General features: G+C 48.4%; 1 protein-coding gene across 6 annotated transcripts in view; it reads right to left on the bottom strand.

Annotated features, from left to right (window-relative positions):
- The window catches only part of CASZ1 (castor zinc finger 1), a 161,982-nt gene extending 139,184 nt beyond the window's left edge, over positions 1–22,798 (bottom strand). For all 6 annotated transcript variants that reach the window (XM_017744020.1, XM_017744021.1, XM_017744019.1 and 3 more), the window contains exon 1: positions 22,655–22,798. Coding sequence is in view for 1 of the 6 variants with exons in the window: in XM_017744023.1 (XP_017599512.1) it covers positions 22,655–22,688 (34 nt within the window). In the remaining 5 variants the exon portion in view is untranslated. The remainder of the gene's footprint in view (positions 1–22,654) is intronic.
- Positions 22,799–22,972: the final 174 nt, after the last annotated feature.

The raw sequence follows: 22,972 nt of genomic DNA, 5'->3' as shown, positions 1-22,972 counted from the left end.
CTCTTCCCTTCCTCATTGCCACAACCTGCTGCCTGGGCACCTTGTGCTGTTCAATCGGTTTCCGATTTTCATTAGCGGTGGAGCGCCAGCTCCCCCGGCCCCCAGCCCTCCCTGTGCCAACCCCATTCACATCTGCGCAGGCCAGGGAGCTGCACCCGCGGCCAGCGGGCACCTGCCATGCTGTGGGGAGCCTCTCCTCCTCACGCTCCCCTTACTCCCGAGCCTCAAGTGCTGGGATGCTGGGGCTGCCTCGAGCCTAAGGGACACCTCGGAGTGCTCACAGCCATCCCCATCTTTCCAGCCGTTGAGTGGGATTGTCTCAGCAGGCAATGGGAGCAGCAGTGGGGACAGCACAGAACCTCGCCTGGGTCACAGACACTCCTGGGTACTCTCACACCGACTTCTCATTCCCTTCCCCAGCTAAGCCAATGCCAAGGCCTGAATGTCAGCACTGGGCACCAGGACAGACCGAACACCCTCGATCCTTTGGCCGTCCATTTTCACCACTCCAGTTTAACTCCATCATCCCACTGTCTTCACTGTGCTGCATGTGATATGTTTGTGTATGTGGGTGGGAGAGAGGGAGAGCACATCCAGAAAACTCCCTGGAGGGAAACTCTCCAAGGAGGAGAGCTCTGCCCCCAGAGCCCTCTGAGCCAAGCAGGGCACCCAGGCATGCTGCTGCCCAGCCGAATTACCTCCTGCGACATGGCCTAGAAGCTTAAGTGGCTTTGTAGCCAGGATCAAACCACAGCTGCTAAGAACGGCCTGGGTCAGTGTAAACTGCGGCCTGAATTCCCGTTTTTATCTCAGCTGACTGTCTTAATTTCTCCTCAAAGGTTGGGAATTCGACGTGAACATCCAATCTGTCCCTATTGTATCTTTGTCTTGAGAAAAGCTCTTCTACACTCAGTTTCTGACCTGTCACACACCTTGGGCCCATCACTCTTCATGGAATGTTTCTAGTCCCCCTTTCCATCCCAGTTTTCAACTCCATAGGAAGGAGTGTTTCTCATTATTGATTTATCTGTCTTCACTACAGTCTTTATCTCAAATTGGCTGGTCCACCTATAGCACAGCTTACAAACATTTGCAGCCTGGAACAAAACACTTGGGAGCCACTCAAACTACTTTTTGTAACAGCCAGGCAGTACATCATGTAAGACAAAAACTTACAGAGTGTGGAAGTGCCTTGCATCACAAGGAAACACAACTGGGAAATTTATTTTAAAAGAGTAATTGTTCCTATTATTATTATAACTGACTACAAGCAAATCAGTGCAAAGCCTGAGGAAGTTTATAAAAGCTTTCTGCCTGATTTAGGCTGGGAAAAGAGATCTTTTCACAGGAAAGAATGTATGGGAAGGTGTATGAAAGCAGAGCAAAGAAACTAAAGCCCAAGTAAGAGATTTCCAGGGAACAGGTCTGAATTACGAGTGCATCTTTCCTGTCTGACTAAGGAGCCACACAACCTCTTTAACAACCCACTGGACCTGCATGGCTCAAACTTTCACTCTCCCAAATCCCAGCCTGGCACACTGCTCTCCTCAAGCAGGAGGTCACTGGCCAACGTTAAGATACAAGCGGAGGGTTTGGCAGCAGACCCTGCCCTGTGCAGGGGCCGCAGCTGCCTCACCGCAGCCTGTCCTTGGCACTCGGAGATGGCCACAGGCACCCAAACCTCAACTCCTCCACCACGAACCCCTTCCTTGTGTCCCAGCAGCCTTCCTTCCTGGCTGCATCCCACTCCACACGGCAAACACCATTCAGCTACTGGTCAAGAGGAGGTTTGCAAACGGGAGAGAGACTGAAAATAAATAAAAGGATGCCTGTGCCTTTAAAAGAATTTTCATTTATAGGCTCTTCTCCTCTTCCACCATTTCAGTGATCTATATGCAAATATGCTAATGAATGCAAATTAAGACACCACTTTTAGTCCCAATTTAATAGAAAGCATTAAAATACCTTTTTTTTTTTCCCCCAAAACTCCATATGCATGAAGGAAAGGCTTTTTTAAATTTATTTTATTTATTTTTTAATTTTTTAACTTTTTGTTTAAGTCACATCCAGCAGCAAACACACCATCAAAGTGCTGGAGACAAGGAGGGGAAATCTGACTGACATTTCCAGGTGCCAATTACTAAGATCTTGTTCTTCTGGGAAGGCTGTGAATTAATTTCTTCTATTTTTTAAAAGAAGCTATTAAAACTGATGGTTCAGCTACGCTGTTCTCACTCTGAGTCTCCCCCACACCTCAGTATAAGCCCAGTGTGGAAGGAAGCCCGTCACATCCATAAAGATTTTATACTGTGTGTTAGGTTACACTCACTTTTTGGAGGGGCCGGTGTGGAAAAGCACATGCACATCCTCCTGGGAGCAATGCACACGAATCCTGGCTCTGCGGGAGGGATGCGTCCTGACCACGAGGTGTAACTAAAGCCTGCGATAGCACTAAAAACTGACACAATTGCTACAAGATCTCCCAGCCTCCCATTCCCAGAGAAGTTGCCATCCCAACATCAGCCTTCCCAACCTATTCAAAATCTGCTTAGCTTAGTTCAGTGAACAAAAACCTCCAAAACCCAACAGATGCAATGCTAGATTATGTTAGCAATGCTGTGAAAGTCTACAGGAAAATAAACTATGACTCATCTTTTTAAAAGTATTTTAAATACAAATCTTTCCACTCAAGTGAAATCACAGTTTTTACCAAAACTTTTTGAGATGAAAAATGTAAATGAAGGAACAGTCAAACTTTTCACAAATCCAAGGTAGTTCTGTATAGTTGTTCATGTACAGAAAGAAACACCATTTTCCTTTGCGTATTTCATTTGGTTGTTTTCTAAATGAAAACTTTCTGCTTTTACCACCTTGTCACCTACCACTGTCATTTCATTTTATTTTAAAATCTAGCACTCAAAATTGTTTAAAATCTGAATGGTTGCCTCCATTTAACTCAAAGCAACTTTACACATATTTATATATACTCTTTAATTGAGAAGCAGGAAATTGCTCTTCACCCAGCCATACCTGCTGCACGGCCCCTTGTCCCAGCACTGCACACCCAGTGCCACAAGGCCTAAGCAGAGAACAAAAGCACTCTGCTGACTGGGGTTTATCTGTGTTAATTCTACCTCCTTCACAAGGCAATGGGCCAGACTCCTTTTGCAGCAACACTAGAGTAAATGAAGATCAAAGCCTCCCCCCAGGATAATGGTACTGTTACTTAGGGATTTACACAGCTTGGGCATGGATGAGAATCCCATCCCTGCAGAGAGCGTCAGGCCCTACCCTACCTCTCCTTGCTGAGCGCCCTTCAAAATGCCGAGAGCACAGCACTTCCAAATGAAAACTGTTAACAGTGATCAATAGGCAGAACAGGCAACTGGCTGCATGACAACACTTCTTCCGGGATGAGACCAGGGAAAATCATTCCGTCTGCTTCAGCACTCCCTGTGCCAGCTGAATGCCTGTGCTACCCACAGGGACCCTGCTGCTGGCTCCCCTCCCGTGCCAAGGTGGCCGCTCACCTGGTGGCACAAGTAGAAGGTATTTCCTTATCTAACCTGGATGGCAACAAGGTGACCTTTGGCTCCAGGAGCCAGAGCGAACAAGCCTCGCATGGGGCCAGATGCAGCGACCTGGAGGCACCTGGGGCTGCGGGTGCCACTCCTCGGTGCATCTCCAGCTCTCTGGTGCTCCGGTGTTTGCCCAGGCCCTCTGGCAAGGGGCTCTTGGACTGGGGTCTGCCCCAGAGCCATCACCCAGCCTCTGTGGCACAGCCTGGGCAACGGATGTGGCTGCTTTGCCCAGGGACAGCAATCACCCTCTTGGCTTAGTTTGCTGCATTTCTCCTCCCCACAAAGTGCACTGCAGGTAACATGAAAGCACAAAGTGCATAAATAGGCTCCTCTGACATGATTGGGCACATCTCTCAATGTTTATGGCAGAGAACAGATATTTAGATATTTACAGGGAATATATTTTGTCTGTGCCAAACCCTAGGTTTTGCTGTCAGAAAAAACAAACACAAGCACCGAAACTTGTCTTCAAATGGAAATCTGCACAGGAGAAAGTGATTTCCCCATCAAACCAGTTTTATTATATCTAAATATTTAATTATTTGTACCAAGTGCTGGGTTACCAAATATTTTACATGCAACTTTTAGATCATGTGTAGGAGTCTTTATAGAAAAAGACCTATGTATCTACATATATATGATGAATCTGATTTGAATGCCATCTGAAATATTTTTCCTTTTTCTGATTTTTCCTGTTTGTTTTTTTTTTTAAATGAAGATTAAAAAATAAAAAAACAAAAAAAGAAGAAGAAGAAGAAATTCTCTCTTAGTAGGAATTTTCCTGTCCCTGAACACCTCCCACTCCAGTAATGTTATTAATGAGACATTTGCACCTCTGAATATTCCAGGAGGCTATTTTCCTTGATCGCTTTTCTAACATCTTTTCAGCGTTGCTCTTGTAATTTTGTAAATGCACAGTCATGAAAAACACATTCCAAACACACTCAAGACTCACCAAAGCCCATCCCTCCAAGGACCAGAATTAATGAAATTAGCAAACATCACAAACACTACATACAAAACTCATATGTAATACACAGAGTGTGTATCCTAAAACACACAAAATCCTTATGACTCAAGCCCAAAATCCTTCACTGGCCTCACACAAGGAAAGCATACACAAATCTACATACATTCTATCTACACACTATAGAGGTATGTGCCCACACAACAAACACTATGCCAGAATAAAAGCACACACCAACAGCCTGATAAACACACACATCTCGTCCATACATACATTACCTACCCAAACCACAAAAAACAGAGCCTAAATATAAACTCCTCCCCAACAATACACAAACATCCCCCAAAAACACACCACGCACACCCAACGCCTGCCAAGTATACACAAATACACACAGCAAATACCTGCTTCAAAACATACAACTCATCAGAAGCAGCCCACTAACTACAGAAAAAAGAAGCTCAATGTGTACATTTAAAGGTTCAACACCTTATGTCAGCTTTTCCTTTCTAAAGAGCAGGAAAAATGAGACAGACAGACGGACGGGGGGAAGGAGAGAGTAGGCAGGAGGCGATACGGAGGAGGAAAATGGAAGCTGCCTTGTGGGGAAGGATATGGATCAGGCTGTCATCTGGAGACCCATCTTCATCCAGAATTAATGCACTAAAGTTCTTTGGTTTTACTCTAAAGGGTTTTGAAGAGACAGAAAAAGCTGCGCCCTGGCTGCCAGGCACACGGGTACCCCAGCTGGCTCCAGCACTTGGGAACAGGAAAGGCAGCAGGTCCAGCATTTTGGGGCTAAGCTGGAGAACCTAAGTTGGAAGGAGGGATGTTCTTTTTAAGACTGCTACAACGTGTTCTAAAAAGTTGAACCTGTAACCTCACTCAAGAGTGTTCAACAGGGAGCAGGATGAGAGGGAGACGTAGACTTACACCACTGCCAGCAGCTCTGTCCTAGTGTCGTGGGAGAGGGATCAGCTCTGGGATCCCTGCTCTGATCCACGGGAAGGCACTGGCTCTGCAGAGCAGCTGCAGAGAGCTGCAGAACACTGCGGGGAGAGCCGACACAGCAGGTCCCCATCCTGCTCAGCTCTGCCATGGAGCGGGGACCAGACAGGAAGTCTCTGAGGCACTGGAGTGAGCAGGCAGAGAGGAAGGTGCTGTGGGGAGAGCAAAACCTGTCACCACTTCGGAGGGGCACGCTGTGGCAGGCTGAGGCTGGCAGAAAGGCTGATGGCACCATGGGCTATTAGTGGGAGTTGCCTTGGGAATAACTCCTGAAGCCAGCCAGGGGATGCCTCACACAGACACAGGGAAGAGCAACCTTCACATCCCCTGCGCTCCTCAAACCACACACTGTCCTCAAGACAGAGCTCTGGAGGAATGGTGTGAGCTGCATGCTGACCCCCCTTACCAGCTCCCTCAAGGGAATCAATACATCCTTACCTCCAACTCCCATATCCCGGGGGGATGCTATGGCTGGGGTGGGGGAGGAAGAACTGAGAGCAAACAACAGCAACAGGAACAGAGTTGAGCCATTTCAATTATTCATATGCCAGATGGATTCTTTTCCTGCCCTTTTTTTTTCTTTTGCTACAAAAATAAAAAAAAAAAAGAGGGAGAGTACTGATGTTTGGGGAGTGATGGGAGGAAAACATATTTTCCCCAAAACAAAATGCAGAAAAGAGAGGGGAAAGCCCCAGCATACCCATCTCTGTGTGAGACCACAGGGAGTGCAAATTTCCACTCATGGGGGAACTCACAAATGACTGATCTTTTATTTTATTCACACAGAGCAAAAGAGAAGGAGAAAGCGCACCAAAAAAATAAGAGAGAGAGAGAGGGAGGGATAGTGACACAGAGAGAAAGGGACGAGGAATGAGAGAAAGAGAGACAGCAGAGAGAGGGAGGGGGGCAGGCAGAAGAGGGCTTTGACCTTCTGTGAAGGATATAAAAAATCCAGCAGCCTCAGGGGACACCCAACTATCTAGCATATTGCTGTTAAAATGTCTGCAAAATTTAATACACTTGGCATGCCATCTAATCAGTCCTTGGAAACCACGGTTTCTCTCCCTCCTGCACTCCAACTGTGTCAGATCTCCAGCATTTGGGCATGAGGTTGGGTATTCTCTACAGATGACAGAAAGTTTGGTGTATGCACACAGGGTAGGTTGGAGGCTTTAATTTGTGTTTCATTTGCCTTTTTTTCTTTTTTTTTGAGCCAAACATTTTCCCTTTTAAAACAAAGTTTATGCAGATCCCTGCATGCTGCTGGATGTGTAGGGTGAAAGTGACTGGTGCAGCATGCTGCAAGCACACGACTGTGCGTGTGTACACAGACAGGATGTCTGGGAGAGGATGGATGGATGGATGGATGGATGGATGGATGGACGGACGGGAAGCACAGGGGCACACACACCCATGACCCGGATGATGCCAAGGGAAGCATGCATGGGAGAGGATGGATGGATGGATGGATGGACAGATGGGAAGCAGTGGCACACACCCCCACAGCCTGGCTGGTGCCAAGGGGAGCACGCACAGCAGTGCTGGCACAGCCGCCAGCACTGGCGTGTGTGTGCAGGCGCTGCAGGTGTGCTCCCCCAGCAAGCCAAAGCTCGTGCATGCCTGCCTGGCGTGGGCACACTCACCACAGGGAATGGGCTGGGGGGGCGAGGGAGGGTGAAACCAGCCTGAGGATGGGGCGGCACTTTGGTGCCGACAACTCCTTATTGAAAGGGACAGCTGCCTACACCACAGCACAACAGTGAAGGAAACGGCTCTGGGGGAAAACAACAACATAAAAGCACCAATCCTCAAAACAACAAATATATCCAACACTTGTAACTCTAGCAGGAGCTAAGGGGGTTACAGGCCTCCAAAACAGCTGGGCAAAGAGTTTCCAAGCCAAGTGGGGGAAGGCCACCTTTTCACCGCATGGGCGCAGGGATGGAGGAGCTGGTGCAGAGCAAGGTGCATGATGTGCTTTCAGCTGTGCCACGACAGTCGGCAAAGAGCTCAAGATAAGAAAGATCAGGCCCTTCAGGACAGCAGGCTGATGCCTCCAGTTGAGTGTGCAGGTTTATGACCTTCGTCATCCAAAGTGGAATCCCTGGCAGGTGAGGACAGGCACTAGCTCTAAGAGCAGAGCATGGGCTCTCAGATAACACAGAAGTACTGCAGGTGAGTTCTGGGCCAGGTGATTCTGGCATGTGGGCCACCTCCCACCCAGATAGCCCCATGGACCACAAAGGGAACACAGGAGCCCATGGTCCTTCTCAGTGTGAGGAAAGGGACAGATGTGCTGGGTAAAGGGCTTAGGTGCCAAGCAATGAGGGACCTGAGCCCACAGAAACTCTGAGACACCAGAGCAGAACAGGCACAGCTGCTTACAGACAAGCTAGTCTTGCAGTTCAGGTTCCTCCCAGCCCATTTGGACTATGTCATGGGAAAACCTCTGCACAGAGGGAAGCCTCTGCAACTTGGAACAAGCCGTGCTCCTGGCCCTCTGAAGATGGGGCAAAAAGGGTTCTGGGTCCTCCTTTTCTCTGCAGAACAAGGGGCTTGGTGAGAGTGAAGGTGGAGAAGAAAGCACAGAGGCAGGAGACAGCACTGGGAAGAATTATCAGTGATGGAAGAGAATGTGGCACTGAGCCATGGATGGGATAGGAAAGGGCATGGATTCACAGGGCTATAGAGAAATTTTAAACCAAGACATGGGCCCCAGCTCAATCAAAACTTTGTTCAGTAAAGAAGTTAATTGCTGAGGAACCAAATAAAAGAAACCCCACAGGCTGAAAACTGCTCAGAGTCTTTAATTAGCCAAAAAGTGAAAGTGGTTACAGGAAAATGAGAGTGCAAGAGGGGATCCCAAGGGAGTACTTATGCTACTCCCCTTCTCTCCTTCATCACCAAACAGCCCAGTGTAGGGCCATGGTAGCAGCCTCTTTGATAGCTTTTGGGACTGGTTTCTTTTGAGTATCCAGAAGATGAGAGCCCCAGCCAGTCAAACTCAGATTTGAATCAGGCATCTAGTAAGCCCAGGGGTTCTAGAGCCTTCTGTTCAACCCCGCACCAGTGCCCTCCCCTATTTGCATTGGGACAGCTGGTTCTCTGGCCCCCTTAGGGCCAAGTAAAATAAATTATCCCTAGGGCAAAACCCTCAAAAAAAAAAAAAAAAAAAAAAAAGCTACAGGTTGGAAGCAGCTTGTTCTTTAACAAGCTAAAGGATCATCCACACAAATGTACCCATTTCTTCTAAATTCCACCAAAAAATTCACGCGTCTTCCTAATCCCTACACAGGCTGGCAACTGTCTGAACAGTCACATGGAATTCCAAGTGCCCAGTAACTTGCCAGCCATTTCTTCTACTGGTCTAAGAAGAAAGCAAAGTGAAGATGAGAGAAGAAGTGACTGAGTGGTTTAGCTTTTCTGCTACCCCCACATACAGTTCACACCTTGCCATTTAATTCCTGCTCAAGGCAACTGGACTGGGTTTGGCGTCTCACCCACACAATTCTCCTCATTCTGCTTTCTGCGAAAGGCTCAGTCTCTGCAGTGAAAGCTCTCCAGTTCATACAAGCAACACACAGACTCACTCTATGCCCACATGGAACAAAAGAAGGACACAACCTGGAATCAGGGAGCAAGAGCCAACAACGCTGGTACATAACCTGTGAATGGCACTGGAATATGTGACCACCCCTAGGAGCTGGTTATGGATCCTGCAGTCAGCCAAGCTAAGAGCCTTCCCAGAGTAATGATTTCATGCATGAAAATAAATAATAATAAAAGAAAGACTCCCAAGAAGAGCATACATGAGAAAATAACATGTTATGGAGGAAGCATCCAGCCCATCCTGATTTCCAGGCTGATTCCACCTTGCTCCAGCCTACCCCCTCTCCTGGGGCCTATCTAGCTGGGAAATCGCAGATAATCAGGGAGGCTGTTCCAGCCAATTTCCTTCAGGGAACCTGCAACTTCCTCCTGGGACTGTCCTCCTGCTGGCTTATTACTCCCTCACAGAAGGAAGTGAGGGCCACAGTCTTTCCCAGAACTGGCTCTACTTTTGCTCTTCTCTCTGAGGCAGCACTGAGGGTCACAAATATGACACATGGGGTTTGGACAGAGGTAGTGAAGTGGAGGAGGGCTTGAGGAATGAGACTGGTAACAGTATGAAACAGGGTAAACACAGGCGTTATGCAAAGAGAGAGAAGGAGGGAGGTACTCCAGGAGGCTGTAAATTCATGTTTGTAATTACTTCCTCATGTTTTTCAGCACTCCTCAGTCAAGTTTGATTAAAATTCCTTCCAAGGGAAGACACTCCATAGAGAGAGAGCTGCAACGGAACAGGCAGCTTGTAGAGCTTGCAGAATTGCTGGGGTGGGCACTAATAGCAGTAGTTTGGGAGCTGGGTATGGATCAGCTTCCCCCCCAGCATGGCTCCATGCCCTGTGGGAAGCCACTCCTTGGACACAGAGCACCAGTTCAGGTCTGCCTGTTCTCATACTGTCAGTGTATGAAATAGGAAACGGCTCCCTCAGCCCTCAGACACAGAGCTGATGTGAGACAGCTTCCACAATAACCTTCCAAAGTGGCAAAGAGTGTCCTCCCAGGAGCATGTAACAATTTCCTATCAAACATATGCCTCAGCAGATGGGGGAAGCTTATGCTTCCTTCCACCCAAGAGTCCCTTACACAGGGGCTATTCCTCTCCATAGTGAAAAGCAGGGCTCAAGACATCACATCCTTGTTGGGTTATTCAGGGGAGAGAAAGCCCAAGATCTGCCAGATGACAGTAAGTAATGTGTAACAGAAATCCTTCCAAAAGAATGAAAAGGAAGCACAGTAATAGAGTAGGACTAAGGGAGAGACCACTTTTGTCACCTTCAATCCTAAGCAGCCTTGACACCATCCTTACTGGCACCAGCTCTCACTGGGCAGGGGTGGTCTTCCCAGTGGACAGGACATATTTCAGGGATATTTCCAGGAATGGCTTCAGGGTGAAAAGCTCAAAGGCTGAGAAACCCCTCCCCCTGCCAACTCATGGTTAGTAATTGTGCAGGGCACTTCTGTCTGATCCATTCCCTCTTTCTGCTGGCTGTAGCAATCTCTACTGCCTACAGTTAAGCAGATCCCAGGTTCCTGCATTCTCTCTGTGTTCTCTGTCCATCCACAGTCAAGATGTTCATCCAGTGCTATGGCCAACTCCCACACCACATCTACTCTCTGAGTCCTTCCAAGCCTCTGGAAGAAAGGGTTTGAGTACAGCCAATTCTCCCTCCTGACCCTGACCCTGCTCTGCCAAGCTCTCTGCAGGAAGGGATGCCCCGGGATTGGGGCTGGGACCACAGAAGGTAAGCAGCATCAGGGGCTTTTTATTTATCCTTGATGCTGTGTAGCAAGAGTGAGACCAAGAGATGATGCTGGATATCATGGCTCTGGGGAAATCATGATTATCTTGATGCCTGGTTTCTTTTGCTTCTCTTCCCCTCCCTGCTCTGAATATCCGAGTATCTTAGTGCTCATGTCAGCTAAGGGACAGACCCTGAAACAATCAGCTGAGGGGCAACAGGCAGGTTCTGATGAGCTTCCTCTCTTACATGCCTCTGCCAGGGCACACACTTCACAATTCAGCTAACCAGGAGACGTGCGACCCACGATACTGCCCATGCTGGCATGCAAACACATGATAAAACACCCTGTCTCGTGTTCTGGTTCTGGTTGCTCTCCATCATATGCAAAACACAGGTCATGGAGGTGACTCCAGCCAGCTCTGAAACCTTTTTGTGCTCCCTTCCCATCCAACCCATGCCTCGCCTGTGTCAGAAGGACCTAAGGATGAAGAGAGGAGGAAGCAGAAAGATCCCAGCTGCACCTCAAATCCTACATTCAGGACTACTACTGTCCTTAGAATAGAAGTGCAGAGAATTATGTTTGATGCCAACTCAGACATGATCAGGTTGGGGAAGAGGGCTTGTTCTCCACAAAAAGCCCTTGCATGATGCAAGTATATCAGTCCAAAGCAGGGAGACCACAAAGTAACTGTCTAAAACCTGCAAACACCGCAGCCTAAGCCAGTAAGGTACATTCAGGCAGAGCAACACAGATGAGCATGACTAACTCAAGAGCTGCCCAGTCTTTGGAAGCTGCATCGAGGCACGCCTATGCAGGCAGTATGGGACAGGAGCGTGCCCAGGACCTGGTGCTGCCCTGATGCCTCTGGAGATAACATGCTGGGGATGGAAGTGCACATGCTGCTAAGCACACACTAGATGTAGGAAAGTGGGGGGACCCAAATGCCCTGGGAGCAGGGGAGTATGGCTGGATGCAAAGGAGGCAGCAGTTTGTGCTGCATGGAAGGAGCATGATGAAGCAAGGCAAAGCCCTGTACCTTGTCCTCCCCACTGCAAAAGTGCCCAAGATGTGTATGGAGAGGGGAACCTCTCTGAGAAACCTGGAGGAGGTTTGAGGGGGGCCCTAAACTCCAACTTCATCCAAGTTTCTGAGTTAATTAATTTACTGTGGCAAGAAAGAGCAGGAAGAACAATAAAAGAGCCTTTGTACTTCGGGTGGGACAGAAGCATAGGAAGTAATTTCGCAGAATTATGAGTTGGGGGCAAAAAACCTCAGAAAATAAAAATATAAGCTGATTGACAAGCTTACAAGAAAAGCCACATTTTTAACATTCTTAATCCCTAGAATAAACAGACAAGGAGGAATAAGGATAGGGCTGGCTGTCCTCAGACATCACTGGAAGAGACTGGGTTTGGTGCAAGCAAGAGATTTTGTGCTGGTGGCTGTTGTGGATGGTCTTTCCCAAGCCAGCAGAGGTGTCTGAAAAAGTGTAGGGGAAACAGGAGAGGACACTAAAATCAAAGGCAGACACGCACTTGCATCTTCAGTCTCTCTGCTTTTTTTTGTTTCATGCTTTCTATACTACTGCTGTTTTAACACTATCAAAATTACACTAGAAACACAACTGAACAAGTCCCACGCAACAATGGAAATACAACAGCACTTTGAGAAATCTGCATCTTCCCACCCCAGCCAGCTGCCTTAGGAAGAACCAAACTATATGACACTATGTGCCCCCACCCCCTGCCTTCATCTAATTACCATCCACCCCCAAAACATCCTTCAAATTTCTCCAGATTAGCAGGAGTTAAAAGGCTGGTTTTAGTGGTAGAGACACATTTAGGAAGGGATTGAATTTGTGCGTGGTACAGCCCATTCCCTGTTTATTAATAAGCTATTTATCACTGGTGTTGCTTTTAATGCCATTTTGGTTTAGTGTTGTTAATGAAATATAAATACCCGCACTAATGATGTTGGTCAGGAGCAGTGTGGGCTACTGGCAGCTTTGCAGGAGGGAGGCCAAACCACGGCTGTGTATATGAGAGGCTGCAATGGTGTGACTGCCAGCCCAGCCTCCAGAAGAGCTTCCCCACGTGCTCCCACCATGAGACTGCCCAAGCACAGCAGGATGAGGAGGGATGGGCTGGAATGGCATGGGATGGTGCAGTGCTGGCAGGAGATTTCCAGACCACTCTGGCAGCACAGGCCCAAGCTAGTGCCCCCCAGGACGGTGGCTTATGGCCACAGTTCAGCTCCAGCATGGCACAGGACTGCTCCCTCTCCATTCTCTGCCTTTTGAGATCACAAGAAGAAGCCACCTGAGCCCAACATGTCTGTGTGGGGGACCCTGCAAGCTGCAAGGTAGCTCTCTAGATGGAAATATGTAGAAGTAGTCAGATGAGTTTTCTTGGCTTAACGCAGTTGCCCCACTGGAAGAGCAATCTGCAGGCTATGCGCTACGCTCCCCTAGGGCAGCATCCACATGATCCCAACCCCTTCAGCAAAGAGGTGCTCACAGCGACCACCTCAGGGCTGCTTGTCGCTCACGCTGGGCCAGCCCAGAGACTTTGGGCTGGCTCCAGGCAATGGGGTGGGGTGAGGTGGGGTGGGGCAGGAGGAGTTCACCTGGCTCCTGTGACAGTGGGCCACTCCACAGCCACTGCCTCGCTCCCCGGGTCTGCTGCAGGCTAGGTGGGGATGGAGGAAATAAAGGAGTCTCCTGCCCTTGCAAGGAACAATGCCAAAAGCTTGGCCTTTGGCAAGGGCTCAGAGGTTTGCTCTGGCTCTGCAGAGAGGGCTCACACATGCCCCTCTCCATTAGCTTGTGTCTAGCACCGTCATGGGGCAGGGATTACAAATCTCCCTAAGGCGGCTTTTGGAAATCCCATCTTGCATTACCATTTGCATTACAGCAGCCCCTAGAGAGAGCTGAGGCCTGGGCATGCATGCTCTCAGAATGAACTGTGGGCCAGGAGAGGTTTCAAGGCACCAGAAGAGACTGGTATGGAAAGGCAAACCAGCTTTGGGACTGGGCAGTGGAAGAGGCAGGGGAAAACCTGTGCCCAAGGCCACTGCCCTGCCCAGCAGGAACAGCAGCTCCTGAAATCAGAAGAGAATCTGAAATGGACCTTCACCACCAGGAAGTTCCAGACCTCTACAAGGCTCCCGAACAAAACCAAGCACTTTCTTCAGGAGCAAACTCCAAACCTCACAATCACCTGAAGACTCACTGAAGAGGAAAATTTGGAGAAAAAAAAAATATCACACTGTCTTGAGACAGCTCTCCTGACAGTAATTTTGTCTTGCTCCAAGTTGACTCTCTCCACTAATCCCATTTAAGAAGTAGGGAAACAAAGCGTTCCCCCACAGGAAGCCTAACTGAATGCGAGGACTGAGTGCAGAGGACGACCAAGCCCCCCTTACCCACTGAGCTCTCACCGGCCAGGGGCACCACAGCCCCTGTGTTCTGCGATCAAAAGAGGTGGCCTCTGCCACAAAAGCCAACACATCAACTGTTTGCATAAACTGCAAAAAGATGCATCTCTCTTCTTTCCAATCCGCATCAGCACCCCTTTTTCTTCTGCTTTGCAGTCTCCCTCTTCCTCTCTCCCAGGTTGCCAGTGCAGAGGAAGGTACAACTGGTCTGCACTGGGAACTCTCCTAGTGTCCCCTGCCACAGGGAGCGCCATCAATTTACACTGTTCCTTTAAGACGTTATCTTTTAATTTGGTGTTTCCCCCTTTCCCCTCTTCAACTAACTGATTTATTAGTTTACATCTCATAAATTGTAACCCCTCACCTCCCCCTTCACCCTCCCAGATGCCATAAATCCCCTTCAGGGCTTTGACACCCTTCTGCATGTGGTGCAACCCCCTGCCCCCCAAAGTCACCTCTGAGTCCCCAGGGAGCGTGGGGCTCATTTGCTGGGGGTTTGGTCTAGCTCATCTCAGCAGCTAATCCCTTGGGTGGCTCCTGTCAGATTATTAATTAGCTAAAGCGGATCGGCCCTGGAACAACATGCGGTTGGACTTCAGATAAAACAGGACGGCAGAGGCTTGGCATGTAGTTCTTTAAAGGGACTTTGTCCCTTTTTTTCTTTTTCCTTCTCTGGGAGTGAGGGGAAGGAGAGGAGGAGGAGATGGGCTGCTTCCACAGCTGCTCACAGCCCCCAGCAGTTTGTCCTCCTGGTCACAGGGCCATGCTGTTCAGAGCAAAGCGAGCACAGGCCTGGAGGTGCAGAGGACAGAAATGGCAGGTATCGTCCCCATCCTTGCCCTGTGGCAGCTAAAACTTTTCCAGATGTTAGGAAAGGTTTATGAACCTATTCAGAGGTATGCAGCACTCAGCTGGGGGGGGTCTCACTGCTCTTCAGTGTCACCTCGCTTCTGCTGTCTCTTGTCCTTTCATTGCTCCCTATGGAAAACTTGGTGTTTGTACTACCCCAAAACACGAGGCAAAGTCTGTTCCAAGGGGCCACAGCCACCCTCACGTTGAGAACAGTTATTTTAAACAAGAAGCCATCCAGTTTGCGTGGCAGGCTTTAAAACTCCCTTTCTCATCCTGGGCAGGATAAAGAGTGAGTGGTCTCATATGCATTACACTGGAAATCTGCAAGAACGAGCTGGAACAAGAATCAGCACAATGGATGCTGGGGAGCAGCTCACCTCCTTGCTCCCTTCCCACTTTGGATTGTTTTGACTCAAACCGATGAAGCTGAAATATCGAGCCACAACGGTGCTAAACTTCATTACAAGCTCTTAACACAGATTACTTAATAAAAAACAGGCTGCTTTAATTGCTTTTCCCCCATTAGCATTTCTGGAGGAGAAAATTCTGATTAATTTGAAGATGCACATTTCCCCCACCCCTTGTGCTAGCCTGTGAACCAGACCTCCTTCCCACACCAGCACTGTCCAGAAGAGCATCCCAGAGAGTGTAAATTGCACCCAAATCCACATGACTCTGAAAAACAAAGGAACTAAGAGCCTGGATGAACAGATGGGAGTAATGGTGTGAAGCAAACAAGGGGAAGAAAAATCTCCCCTCCTTTCTGGTGAACCCATAAAAAGTGGCACAGGGGAATGAGGAAGAAGCAGGCAGAGGAGGATAATGGGAGGACAGCCAGCGTGGAAGGGTTCAAAGAGCAAGGACAGAAGTTGGTAGGTGACTGATTTGGTAGGGTCCTGGGAAGCACCTTCACCTTTCTCTGCAGCTGGGAAAGGAGAGGGAACTCTGCTAGGGGAACATTTGTGTGGAGTTTCAAAATTTGGACCAAAAGCCTGAGAGCTCTCCAAATGCATATGAAATGGTCCCTGTTTCCGTGTTCAGGCTCTGCCTGGATATCCAGTTCTAGGGAAGGATAACTGCACTTTCCCCCTGGCTGGTCTCCCACAGGTTAGGAGCACTAGGAAGTCAGGGACAAGTGGGGGAAGCACCCCTCATATTCCAGCAGCTCCCTCTGGGCTGGGAAAGCCAGGGATACACCAGTCTCATGGCCAAAGGAAGGAGCCTCTTGGGGCAAAAGCCAGAGCCCTGGGCTGTGCTGCTACAGCAGAAGATGCCAAGAAGCTCTCCTCACTTTATTCCTGTATCAGGGATCAAGGACATCCAATTCCCAGTTCCTCAAATATGGATGTAGAGAGGACAAAGCCCGTCTGCTCCATACCATATGTGACCAGCACAGGTAGGATCTGCACTGTTCCACTGCCAGATAGCCCCAGGTAAAACAAGTCTACCAAAAAAATCACTCCCGGCTTTCAGGACAACTGACTTCAGCTCCTGTTGTAACTAGCCCTGCCAAGGGACGATGGCAACCAGGTTCCTGAGTAGGCTGTTCTCTAGGTCAGCATACTTCAGGGACATGGTAATCAAGTAGAAATTGCTCCTATGTGCCAACTGATGTCAACCTTGTAAATCTGCACGTTTTTCTTAAAGTCTGAGATCTTGCAAGTTACGTAAGATTTTTGTTTTGTACAACAATGTGTGTACAGTGCTATCTCTGCTCCCTCTGCTCCCTCTGTTCTCCTGCTTTCAGGGCACAGCAACCTGAAATGCGATCTGTGTGCATGCTGAACCATAGAAACCTTGGTATTATTAAGTCTTATAATTGCAGGGAGGAGGGGAGTAGCTTTTGACTTCTGAAAGGACGAGGCTAGCAATATTGTTTGCTCATTTTACTTTCAAACTCACCTTAGTTTGTCCTCTCCCCTTTTCTCTTGTATGTTCTATTAAGGTACAGCTTAGACAAACTCAGCAAGAATCACAAGAAAGACACTGGGACAGACTGTAAACTGCCCTGGCAAAAATCAGGATAGTTCTGCTGATGAGAAATGCAGCCCTCGTCCATCAGCAGATGGCTTACCTGTGGCTCTTAATAGTTAATATATAACTGCAGTAATAGCAAAAAAGAGCCTCAGCACTACCACATAATTTGTCAGAGGCAATATGCTAAAAGAGCCTTTCCATACTCAGCTCAAGTAGTGAGATAAGCCTCACCTCTGGCACTGCCCATGGGCTGAGCACCAGCTCTGGAATGAGCCCCCAGCAGAAGACATCAGAGAACAGCTACCATTCACTTTACACTATTTGTTCATTTTTAAAATGTTTTGGTTTTATCAACAGATTTCTATGAACTACATTTTGAACATGCATTTCCCTTGAACACTCATGTGCATACTTAGCACTGATTGCTCCGAGTGCTTTCCAGCTGGTTTTCCTTGAGGAACTCCGCAGGTCAGCGTCCCTGTTGGCTGGCGAGCGGCCTGACGGACAGACAGACGGACGGTGTATATACAGTGCCTACTAGAGCTGAATGTGCTCCTAAATGCTAATGGAACCCTGCAAACTTGCAAAGCACTACTATTACTTTTTCAGCCAGCTGTTTCATCAGGGCACCACAGAACTACTGCCTGTATCCCAGCTCAGAGAACTGCTGTTGGATCGAAGGACAAGAAGAAATACTGTTGGATGGTTAAAGGAATCAGGAGATCTGGCTTCTCCTCCCAGCTCTGTTTCTGAGTCATTATTAACATAAAATCAGGTTTGTTACATCAGTGAAGCTTGAGTAAATAAACCACGACTCATCACTATGTTTTATTTTGCAATATCTCAGTGGGCTCCTCTCTACAAATAAACACTATTAAGGATCAGTGCAATTGCAGATATATGGGGAAGGAGAGAAATGAAAGCATCCAAACTGGTCTAAAACCTTTATGAAGAACAGGGCAAAATCTTTTTGGAGGATAATTGATTTTCACAGGACAGGCATGTAAAAAAACCAGGCAACCCTTACTTGGGGACACTAAAAGACAAATGAGTCATGCCAGCAGGTCTGACAGAGCTGATGGGTAAAAAAGATTGGGAAACATCCCAATCCTCTTCTGAGGAGCCAAGGCTGAAATCCCAATGCCACTGAGGTCTACAGTAAAACTGGTGCTTGCTTCTCTAGCACCAGGATTTAACCTCCATAAATTTCAGCTGTGAAGACAGAAGCCTTAGGAAGGAGATAGCCAACTTCATCAGCAACATTTCCAGGAGACTGAGGACATCATGAATCCAAAAGAATGACTGAAGGTGACAGGGAAAGCAAGGTCTGAACCCATGAAAGCCTGGCCCAGTCCTGTCTCCTCCAGTACTGAACATCCCTTTATCCCTCTGAGTTTTTGGTGCAGGCTGGTCTCCAGTGTGACAGCCGTCCAGGCAACTGCCAGCCCCCACTGAAGCCCTGGGCTCCTTTAGGGCTAAGCTGCTCCACATATCCACACACACGAGTCCTGTGCTTGCACCTAACTGCACCACAGGCTCTGTAGTCAGGCCTCATTCAGCACTGGGAGGGATCCTGTTCAGCCAACTTCCTCACTGCCAGAAGACCTCTTCAGCTTTTGCCCCTCAAACAACTATTCCTCCTCATGAGTAGGTGCAGAATCACCAGCTGCTGGGCACTGCAGGGCTTCTGGAAGGGCTTTGGGCTGCCCTTACCTTTATTTCGAAATTGACTCACTCCATGTTTCTCAAGAGCCTTTTAAGTGTTCCCTCCTTGAACTCTGGCATCAAGGCCCTTTCCTGAACATCTGAGACCTTTCAACCTGCTTAGATCCCATTGGTGGACTTCACCCTCCATCAAGAGGTTATATGAGCATCCCTTGTTATCCAAGTGAGCAGGAGGTGCTAAGGACCTTAGTGGATCAGTCTTCAGTCCCATTCCCAGACCAGATATGGTAAGGACAGCTATAAGGCCTGCCAAGCACATGATCCTCTTTCCCCTCCTTTGACTTCCCCCCATTCAGCTTTCCACAGCCGCCAACTAAACATCTGATCGAAGGCCCGGGGGAGGGAGTCAGAACTGTCCAGTCTGGTTATGAGTGAAGGTCATTGATCTAGTGCAGACCAGGGATGCGGAAAACAGTGGAGGGAGGAAAAAACCCTCAGAGAGACAGAAGAGAGGGAGTGAGGCAAGACGAGGGAGCGCGGGAATAAGCGCAGGGGAAGGCAGTGGAAGTGGCTGAAACATGGTTTCACACTCCAAGACCCAAGGGCTGTTGTCAACCTGTCCTTCATGCTCACATCTTGTCACACTAGAGGTCAGGTCTCCCAAGCGTTCCTGGAGAGCTGAGCTAGCCCATATGGCAGGCAATATGTTAACAATATGGATCAGCTGCTCGTCAGGGCCTGAGCAGATGGATGTGACAACCCTGCTCTTACCCAGACAGGCTTTTAACATCTTCCCTCTCCTCTACTCAGCCCTGCCGGAAGAGCTCCGCCTGGGAACTGTTGCCTCCAGCCTACCTGAACTGTGGGGCCACAGGTCGGGACAAGCAGCATGGAAATGCCTGCCTGGCTGTACCTGGATGGAAGCAAGCAGGGTAAAGCCTCTTTCAGACCAGCGCTGTCAGGAACCAGGCCAAGCATTTATCCAAGGATAGTGTGCTGCAAACGGAACGGCCTCACTGTAATCCAGATATGTGCTATTAACTCCCAAGCAGGGTGATACAGGAGATACTGTATTCAGATATATGTATATGGCATGTTACCACCAGATGCCACACTTTACAGTCTAGACTGAGTTTTGTAACTGCCTGGGAAAAAATTCTCTCACAGAACATGTAATACATAAATAGATGTGTATTTTAATGGGCAAGTTAAACTCCTCCTGGCAAAGGCAGGCAAGTTGATTTCATACACAGGTGGGTAAATTTCCACAAGGATTTTGCAAGGCTGTTTCGTATTCCCCAGCCCAGCTCAGGATCTGAGCCGTCAGGGCAGGCTGGGCTGGCCCAGCTGCACTTCTGCGGAAGGCAGTATTCCCCTCTCATTCCCTTCGCTGCTGTGCCCATGCAGGAATCCCAAGGATCTTAGCAAAAATAATGCCATCAGTCCAAGCTAACCCCCAAATTTAGCTTTACTTTAGGATTTAAACAGGGGGGAATATTTTGCAAATTCAAACAAAGACAGAGCAGATATTTCTAATCCCTTTCCCACACTTTTTTAGCTTTTTTCCCCCTGCATAAAAGTCTACCTTCATTAACTGAACAAGAAAACCCCCTCCAACCCTTATAGCTCTAGGACTAAACAGCCAGCTTGTGCTTATAAACAGTGAAAAAGCAATCACAGCCTAGGGATGGGCTCTGGAGAACGTGCAAACAGCCTCTGTAGCCCAAAGTAAATTGAGCTTGTTTTGAAAGTAGAAGCCATACAACTTGCTCCAGGGCTGAAGACTGGAACACAGGGATTTCTAGTCCAGAGCATGAGAGATCACAAAGCCACATGCCTGAAAGGCTAAATGCATCTCCTTCGCTGCAGTGATGTTTGTAGAACTAGGGGGACCTCAGAAAACAGCTGGAGTCCAGGGAAATATTTCTACTGTCTAATGAGCTACTGTCCCTCAGGAAGCAGCCCCTGAAGGACACTCAGCAATGCACCCAAGTAGGTACTGGGAGGAGACAAATGTGGAAAAGGATAACTGATTTGCAAGAACCTGAACCTCAAGGATCACTTCGGCACTTAAAGAATTCCTGATGTATCAGTCTCCTCTTACCTTCTCGTCTCAGAGGTTCTGCTCATCCCAGGTCCAGGTCAGATGGACAGTGCAGGGTTTTCAGTATCAGGAGCTACACAAGCAGAAACCTGTGACAGGGGTCACAGGTAAAGCTCCTTGTGATGGAAAAATGGACCCAGAACTTATGAGGCAGCTTCCTCAGCAGAGTTTTTCCCCCTGGATGTTGGACCTCTCTGGAGAGGCACATAAGGGTTGTTTGGCAGAAAAGTCACCTGCTGCAGTCAAACCTGAGAATTTGTGTCTTATTTGGTAAAACCTTAAGGCTCTTCATGGTCCTTTACCTTACTCCCTCAGGCAGAGTTCCTATTTGGGAAGCTCTCTTGCCTCTGGAGGCCTGGGAAGGCACGTGCCATTGCTCTAAAAGGGGACACAAGCACCAGAACAGCTCACACAGGGAAAAAGACCAGAGTTCCCTACATTAATAGTTCAAAACCACGCTTTCCAAATAAAGCATGACAGACCCTGGAGGTGTTTCAGCACTAGGAAGGTGTGGGAAGGCATAGCTCACCCCTATCCCATCCTGAAGCACACTCTTTACTGGCAGGCTTACTGAAAGCACTCAGGTCTGTAGGCTCTGAACATGTGGCACGAACTAAGCCCTGCTGAGCCTTAGAGGATCATGGCTGTTGGTCTTTCAGGTAGGGCTAGGGCACTCCGAACATTGAGTAAATTCCTCTGTGCCACACACAGCCACCAATGGACAGGGACAGCTGGAGCCCCAGACCAACATCTCAGCCGTGTGACTTTTCTCATCTCCCCTCTTGCTAAGCCAATACAGTCCCTCCACCCAGATCCTTCCAGTTCAGGTCTCAGCTGCACCTGTGACCCACAACAGCTTTGGACACACACTGCTTTGCTCAGGTATTGTTTATGGCATAGCAGCAAAAAATAGAGGAACATGATGATATCCAATCCCCTCAGGCACTTCAGTTGCTGATCTTCATTCAGGCATCATCAGCATTTAATGATGTCAGCACAGAATGGAGACACTCCCTGACAACACCTCTCTGCCCCCTACAGAGCACATGTGATGTCATGCAAAGGCCAGACACAGCGAGGATCCTCAGCCCCTTTTACTTGCAGCAGTATGGCAGTGCCACCACGTACCTTCCAAATCCCCATCCCACTGAGAAGAAATACATCATCCCATTGTTGTGTCATACCTTTCTTTGCAGACAAGCTGTGATGGCAGGCAAGTAGAGAAGAAAGTAAAACAGCTTTTAGAAACACGGAGTCCCACCCCCTCACAACCTCTCTGAGTTACCCACCGTGACCACAGACATCCTCAAACTCCTTTTGTGAAACAAGTCAATCAGAAACTGTCCCACACAATACTTACCCAGGGGACTCCCATGCATACAACTTAGCTAATTGTTAATACTGCACAGCAGCTCATTAGGAAGAAGGAGGTGAAGAGAAGAAGCTGCTCAAACCAGCACTCTGCTGTGTCAGCTGGGTGTTTGTGAAGAGATGAGCAGCGATGGCAGGGGTAAACCCAGTCCTACTTGTAAGCCAGCCGAAGACAAACCAACATCCCACCATGCATTTACCACCTAAACCACTGACTTCCAGCTGCTCTTTCAAACTTCATAGGCTAGAGATTTCCCAGGAACTGGAATGAAGGCTATGGAGAGCCAAAATCACTCACTCCAGTCCTACTTCAGAGCAGTTTGATCACAGAACAAAAGCTAGTACCTTGCATTGAGAAGTCACAGGCTTCAAGGTCCATTCCAGTGTACAAAGCCAGGAGAGAAGTCAAGTTCTTTGTTTTGGAGGTGGTCTCAGGTGAAGACAGTGTGAATTAGATGGCCTCCCTTCACTTGGTGAAGTCTCTTTTCCCTGAGGAGAGTTTCAAAAGGAAATGAATATTCCCTACTGAGCAGTACCAAAGCTCAGGTGAATCATGAGCACAAGCAGTGACGCCAGCCTCAAATGCCACAGCCACCCACAGACCTGAGCCCTTGGTCAGACACAAGAGGCCAGCAAGGCAAGGCATCCCATGCCCTGCTGCAC

This window comes from Corvus brachyrhynchos, unplaced genomic scaffold, assembly GCF_000691975.1.
Source record: "Corvus brachyrhynchos isolate BGI_N302 unplaced genomic scaffold, ASM69197v1 scaffold68, whole genome shotgun sequence".
NCBI lineage: Eukaryota > Metazoa > Chordata > Aves > Passeriformes > Corvidae > Corvus > Corvus brachyrhynchos.
The sequence above is the reverse complement of the archived record's forward strand: the minus strand, read 5'-3'. Positions and strand labels throughout refer to the sequence as shown.